The 7,300-nt window shown below is 46.1% G+C and overlaps 1 protein-coding gene across 1 annotated transcript; it reads right to left on the bottom strand.

Annotated features, from left to right (window-relative positions):
- Positions 1–900: 900 nt before the first annotated feature.
- On the bottom strand, positions 901–6,755 carry LOC149184039 (uncharacterized). Its single transcript, XM_089415203.1, has 2 exons — positions 5,250–6,755; positions 901–5,124 (listed from the first exon to the last, which is right to left on the bottom strand). Exons 1-2 carry the CDS (start codon positions 6,753–6,755, stop codon positions 901–903), a joined length of 5,730 nt encoding a protein of 1,909 aa, XP_089271329.1.
- Between the last annotated feature and the right edge of the window lie 545 nt (positions 6,756–7,300).

The raw sequence follows: 7,300 nt of genomic DNA, 5'->3' as shown, positions 1-7,300 counted from the left end.
TCCGGACTGGGCGAGTCGAGCCGGATGACGAGCTCATCGCCATTCTGAACCTGCCCTTCCGAGCCAGGCTGAATGGAGTCAAGGCCCTCTTCCTTGCCCAAAGCACAATTGAAAGGCGGCAGAATTTCTTGCACTGACGTGGCTTGAGCCGAGCCCTCCTGAGCCAGGACTTGCTGAGGCTGGACATTCTGCGTCATGGCATCCTGGGGACGGGGAGTACGATATACCATGCCATTCATGTCCCCCAGAAGTATGTCGCTACCCTGGATGCTTGCAGAAGCAGGGGAGGACGAGGAGGGATCTCCAGGTGCCTCCTTCGAGAGATAGACCGAGAAATTGACAATCACATCTGACCGAATGAGTCTGCTGGGAATTCTGAGGCGGAATGTCTGGTATGTATCCTGCAAAACCAGAAACTCCTGCTCAGAACTGGAGGACGAGGGAGGCAGAGCAGCCATAGGAGCAATTGGATTCGGCTCTTCAACTTCATTAGCAATCCGAATTCCTGATCTTCCGCCTCGTCGAGGCACCCCTCTGCTACGCGGCATGTCTCCTAACGCAAGGGCTTTGAAGCGCTGTTCGACCACCCTGATTCGGCACGCCAGAGTATCCCCTTGCCAATTTCCAGCATCGAATGGCTTGCTCTGTTCATGAAATGTCTGGGCATTCCCATTATATAGCGAATTCGCAGTAATCACCGCAGGCAGAGGGCGAGGATCCATCATCCTTGAGCGCATCGAGTCCAGAGCTGCCTCGCTTGGCTTGAATGCGCCGTCCCTCCTGTTCTGAACTAACTTGCCATCACCTGCCAGGAGCATTGATTTATAACCTTCATCCATCGCTTGTGCGTACCTATCTGTCCTCTCGGCCTCGTCACAAGTGTTGAAGCGAGCGCCTGGCTTAATTGCACGTAATGACACCCGCATCCGGGTGCAGATCCTCTATTCGAGATTTGTCCTGAGAGATCATCTCTCTCAGCTGATCCCTTTGATCTCTGGAAGGTAGGCTGTCTAGTGCTCCTTCAAAGTGGTTGTCTTTTGCCTCCACTCCAAGGTTGGCTAGTAGATCAGCCAGCTTATTCCCTTCTCTTCTGGTGTGCTTAAATGTAATAGCTTGGTTCTGAGAGAGCCAGTGATTGATCAGCTCCAACCTGTGAGCCATCCTCCAACTGCTACTAACTTTATGAATTGGAGAGCCATTTTGAAGCTTTATGGCCATTCTGATTAAGATCTGCGAGTCTCCTTCTATGATGAGGGGAAATAGATTTTTCCTATGTGCTATTTTGAGTCCTCTCCATAGACCTTCCAATTCCGCTGAGTTATTAGTGTCCCAGCCTATCGAACCCATGAAGATTTCTAGAGGATTGCCATCATGATCCCTGAATACTCCTCCATAACCTGCTTGTCCTGGGTTTCCTTTGGAGGCTCCGTCGAAATTTAGTTGGATCATGTCGACCGGAGGTGGAGTCCAGGATCTTGCTTCCTGATTGAGGCGAAAGGGGTTTCGGCTGATGTTTGAGTTACAGTTTATCCGCATTTGCCAATTGTCCCAGACCGCTTTTTCTTTTGGCAGAGTAGGAAAGTCTTCAGGATGCCAGTCTTTGAGTGAAAGAGTCTCCATTATGTTTTGATGAAAAGTATTCCACAATTTGTCTGGCGGCATTGATTTATCTTTGAAAATTCTCCGATTGCGCTCTTTCCAAAGATTCCACATCAGTAGACCTGGAATGAGTTGCCACAATGCTGTGAGAAGAGTGCTTTGAAAAGGGGTTTGGCCTCCTTTGTTAATGGTTCCTTTGAGGTCGTTCTGTTCTCTTCTTTCAATTTGACAACGGAAAGCAATCTTTTCCCACAGTTTCTTTCCAACTGAACAGTTCTGCATGAGATGTATTGCTGTTTCTTCCTCCTGTCTACACATGTGACATATGGATGGTCCTGCGAAACTTCTTTTTCTAAGGTTGTCCCATGTTAAGATTCTGTTGTGACAGAGGAGCCAAAGAAAAGTGGAAACTTTTGGCCAATTGGCTTTGTGCCATACTTTTTCCCATAAGCTGCTTTTATTTATCTGCCCTTGTATGATGATATTGTAAGCCTCCTTGGTGGTGAAAATTCCTTTTTCTCCATAGCCCCATCTTAAGATGTCCGGTTCTTCTGAAATGTTTATTTGCCTCTTTTGAAATTCTGCTTCTAGTTTTTGCTGAGCAGGTCTTGAGCTGTGCGGTATGAGCTGGTAGACATCTTTCCATTTACGGTGATCCTGTTCAGCGTCGTCGGTCCAGAAGTGCTTGACTTTTGCCTGCTGGTCTGTCTCCCCATCATCAGGTGGGAATTCTTGGAGAACATCTTTGATTTTTGGCAGCTGCTGCCAGGAATCTTCCCAGAACCGTGCTGTGCCTCCGTTCTTTATCTCCCAGAAGCAGTGTTCTTGAATGAGAGATCTGTGTTGTATGGCTGCGTTCCAGATTGCTGATCCAGCACTTGTCTCAGTCATGCGCAGTCGTTCTTCCATTGGGTAGTTGCTAGCATACTTGGCTGTCCAGAGGGATGCCCATGGAGTGCTAGGATAGGCCAACCACCGCCACCAAATCTTGGCTCCCATCGCTTTGTTACTATGCTCAGGATCTCTGAGGCCTATGCCTCCTGCATGTTTGGGCAAACACACTTTCTCCCATTTGAGTAGCGCCCATTTTCGATTTTGTCCTGAGCCTCCCCACAGAAAATTACGTTGAAGGTTCTTGATTTCTTTGAGAACCCATTTGGGTGCAGCAAGAATGGAGAAGAGATAAAGCGGCATGGAGTTAAGAACAGCTTTGATGAGAACTATTCTGCTGGCCATATTCAGCGCTCTATGAGTCCATAGGAATAGGCGGGCCTCTAACTTTTCTAACAGCAGCTTCCAGGAGGAATGTTTGAGAGCGGAACTCATAAGAGGGGCACCTAAGTATTTGGAAGGCAGAGAGGCTGAGGTGAAGCCCAGAATACGCTCAATGGCTCTTTGAGTAGGAACAGGGGTATTGAAGAAGAAGATCTGAGATTTGACACGGTTTATGAGTGCACCAGAAGCGTCAGAGAAAGTGGATAGTATGGACTTAACAAGACGAGCTTCCTGGACCGAAGGGTGAGCAAATAGCATGTTGTCATCGACAAATTGCTGGTGGGTATGGGTCGGGGAATTGTGAAAAGAGAGCCCTTTTAACCGCCCATCTAGCTTGGCCGCCGTGATACTTCTACCCAAACCTTCAGCCATGATGACAAAAAGAAAGGGAGATAAGGGATCTCCCTGCCTTATGCCTCTGGAGGGTCTAAATGTGGCCGAAGGGGAGCCATTGATTAACACTGAGAAAAAAGCTGAGGATATGAGACTGATAATCCATCTAACCCATGAGTGAGCAAAGCCAAAAGCTATTAGAATTTTTTGGATGTAGACCCAGCTGAGGCTGTCAAAAGCTTTAGAAAGATCTAGTTTGAGTAACATACCTGGCTTTTTGGTCAGCTTTAGGGAGTGAATTAGTTCATGCGTGAGAATAATTCCATCCGTTATTTGGCGCCCTTCAACATATCCCGATTGTTCAGGCGAGATGATGAGAGGAAGGATCTTTTTGAGCCTGGTAGCAATGACTTTAGAAACTATCTTATATATCATGTTGCATAGGGCAATAGGTCTGTATTTGTCCGGGGTGTTGGCATCTTCTCCTTTAGGCACTAGGGCAATGAAAGTGGCATTTAAACCCGGGTACATCCATCTGAGCTCTCTGGACTCCTCCACTACCTGCCAAACTTCGTTTTTTATCAGGTCCCAGAATTTGTGAAAGAAATTTGCTGTAAATCCGTCCGGCCCTGGCGCTTTTCCTTCCTTCATGTGCTGCACAACCTCTTCCACTTCCTGCAGATTGATGGGTTTGATCAGTAAACTGTTGTGCTCCTCCGTTATGACCTTGGGTATATTCTGGGTAATTTGATTGATAGCGGGCAATCTGTTTAAGTCGGGCTCCTGGTGGGCATTTTTGAAATAGTTTATGAATTCCTTTTCAATGCCCTCATGTGTTTCAATCTTCTCTCCCTGCTCATTATTAACATGAGTGATTTGGTTTATCATCCTTCGCTGAACAGTGGATTTATGGAAAAATTTTGTATTCTTCTCCCCGCTTTTCAGCCATCGAATTCTTGATTTCTGCCGCCATAGAATCTCCTCCTGCTTGGCTCTTTCTAATATTTTGGATTCGATGACTTGTTCCTTCGTGGAGAGATCCTCTGTTCGCCCTCCATCAATGATGGATTGTTGTACCTTCTTCATTTCAGCATTGAGCCGAGCTTGGTCGTCAAAGATGTTGCCAAAAACTTTGTGGTTCCATTGTTTGATGGTCCTTTTGAGAAATTTGAGTTTTTGTTGGAATCGAGCCATTTTTGCTCCTTCGGACGGATTGAAGTTTGTCCAAGTTGATCTGATGAGCTTATCAAATTCTGGGTGGGAGAGCCAAAATTCCTCAAAACGAAAAGGGCGTCTGAGATTTTTACCTGGTCTATTCCATTGGAGCTCAATGGGCCAATGGTCCGAGCCGGAGAAAGGGAGAATAGAAGCTGTGAATTCCCCTCCGACATGAGTAGCATTATCTGATATCAGAAAGCGGTCAAGGCGTGAGGCTATTTGTTGCACTCCTACACGCTTATTTGTCCAGGTAAAGATGCCGTTGCTGGTTGGGATATCCATTAACCAGTTGCTGTTGATGAACTCTTTTAAAAGGCTGTCCTCATTATTGGTGTTGCTTCTGCCTCCTTTCTTTTCTTCCATACTGGCTATCATGTTGTAATCACCTCCAGATATCCAAAGAGGGAATGGTCTGTCACTATTGAGCTCTGACAAAGAGTTCAAGAGTTGGCTTTTTTGAACTGTATCCTGTGGGAAATAAACATTGGTCAGCAGTCCGTTAGCATTTGTGCCTGTGAGGTGGAATGTGGCCTGGATGAAGTTCTTATTAGCTTGAATGTTGTTGAGTTGGATGATGCGGGCATCCCAGAGTATGGCTAAGCCTCCCGAGGCGCCTTGTGCATCTACCGCTGTGACTAGCCCCCCCGGCCAGGCCTTCGCGGCTATTCTTTCCAAAACTGTGGAACTACACTTCGTCTCCTGCAAAAAGAGAATACTGGGTTTTTCTTGCTTCAACATATTTTTTAGGATTCTGCCTTTCCTAGGGCCATTAAGCCCTCTAATATTCCAAGAAATTAACTTCATTGAGAAGGGTGGGGGTTTACATTGAAGTATTTAGTCAGTTTGGCATATCGCCCTGACTCCACCAGTATTTCTCCTATTTTGATTGTTCTTTCTAGGGTTGATTTCCTTCCCCTTTTCTTGCTGTCCTTGGAGATGAACTTGCCGTCCCAAGGGCTTCCAATCTGAACCCCTAGCGAGTATTTCTTCTGTGCTCTGGTTAATACTTCTACTAGGTTGTCGACTTCCCTTTCAGGTATTTTTTCGAAGTTCTTGGTGCGACAAGCTTGTTCCAGGCCCAAGATGTCCAACTCCCCTATGTCCAGGGGTTCCTGGTCTTCCTCCATTATTTGGGGCGATTGATGAAGATCCTCGGTTTCAACTGTGGGTGTTTCGGATGGCTGTGGAAACTCCATATCCATTTTTTCAGGTTGCTTTGACATATTTTTGCTCTGCATTATCATGTTCTCTTGGCTTGTCGTTTTCTGTCCTCCTTGGGTGGATGTTTTTCCTTGTTGCTTTGGATGGTTAGCTTCGTCTTTCTCCTGTTCCTCGTCCGAACCCTGCTCATCATTTGTGTGTAGTACTTCATATCTGTTACTCATTTTGGGCGCTGCTTTGCTGCTGGGATGGGCCTTGGGGTTGCTGGGGGCTTTTTTATTTCCTCTTCTTCTGTTGACTACCTTGGTGAATCCATCAGGTGTGTTATTGTCAGATCTGTCTGGAGAGGAGGGTATCTTGTTCAGAGGGCAGTCCCTATAGAGGTGTCCTATATCATGACACTTCCTACACCTAAATGGGACTTGTTCATAATCTATGACTTGAACCCATTCAGAGTCTTCATGAAAGAAGCTTACCGTGTCTGGCAGTGGCTGTTTGAGGTCCATGTAAACGCAGATCCGAGCATAGGAGGTGTGTTTGCAGAGCTTGGTTTCTTCTGCTACCCGTACAAATTTACCAATAGCATTTCCTATCTCTTGTAGGGACTTTTCCTCCCAATATTCCCATGGCAACGAGTAAAGCCTTATCCACACTGGCGCGCAGCTCAAATCTTCTGTATCTGGATTAAATCTTTCCACCCAGCCTTTGAGGAATAGGCCTGCCGAGTTAAAAAAATAAGGACCTCCCTCCAAGATTCGAGTTCGATCTTCCAAGCAGTTAAAAACTGCAGTAAAGAAGCCTTTGGCTCCTAGGTGCAGAGATATGTCTCCTTTTGGACGCCATTTGGTGCTAATCCAAGTTCTCAGAGCTCTTTCTGTAGGCCAGATTCCTATAAACTTGCCAATCAGTGCATGATCTCTCATGTACTGTATTCGGGCATTGATTCTTTCACTTGGGAAGTACACCTGTGGTCTATTGGTAGCAACAGGTTTGCAAGTTGATGAGCTTGCCTTATTTCTATTCTCGGTTTCAAGATTCTTACCTTTTTGGTTGAATTTGTCCCTTGTGCTGCCGCTGGCGCCTTGTTCAATCTCCCAGTCTTCTGTTGGCCGTGCGCTATTACCCGGAGACGGGGGAGGCTCCTGGCCCTCCCCCTGGGGGGGAATCATTTGATCCTGCCCGGATAGATGCGGCTTTCTGCACCCTGCGCCGCCTTACACAGTCACGGACGCCTGGTTCGACAGGCCTGCCGTCTGCAGGGGACTGCCAAACCCTAGAACCGTGTTCGCTTCTCGGTGTTCATCGCTCCCGTTTTCATTCCCAAAACCAGTCTATCTTGAAGAAGACAATATTAAAACAACTATGGAATAAAAATTTATAAGCTTATATTAAACGAATAAAATTAGAATAACACTTGCTCACAAATAGTCTCCATATTCATTACATATGCGACATTCCCTTTCTCCCTATTGGTGCACCCCGTACATTAAAGGGCGATCCTCGTTGTTATTCTACCAATTACATATTGGTTCCCTATACTACGAGTCCAAATGTTAATGCTAATCCTAATCACAATCCCTCCCCCTCTAGATTATGTCTTCTATTAGATTAGGAGAGTTTATCTTCATCCTTTGGATTTTATTTTCCTCCATATCTTTAGGATCTCAAATATTCCATTTTTCATGAGCCATCCAAAACAAAAGACAAGAAACCA

Source organism: Pinus tabuliformis, chromosome 3_2 (genome assembly GCF_031772625.1).
Source record: "Pinus tabuliformis cultivar Carrire ecotype Pingquan chromosome 3_2, CPIR1, whole genome shotgun sequence".
Taxonomy (NCBI): domain Eukaryota; kingdom Viridiplantae; phylum Streptophyta; class Pinopsida; order Pinales; family Pinaceae; genus Pinus; species Pinus tabuliformis.
The sequence above is the reverse complement of the archived record's forward strand: the minus strand, read 5'-3'. Positions and strand labels throughout refer to the sequence as shown.

What these genes read in the sequence shown, in the direction of transcription:
- LOC149184039 (XM_089415203.1), bottom strand. Translation starts at nt 6,755, where the DNA reads ATGATTCCCCCCCAGGGGGAGGGCCAGGAGCCTCCCCCGTCTCCGGGT. An exon ending in AACTGACTAAATACTTCAAT is followed by an intron (nt 5,125 to 5,249) that starts GTAAACCCCCAC and finishes CTCTTTTTGCAG; the next exon opens with GAGACGAAGTGTAGTTCCAC.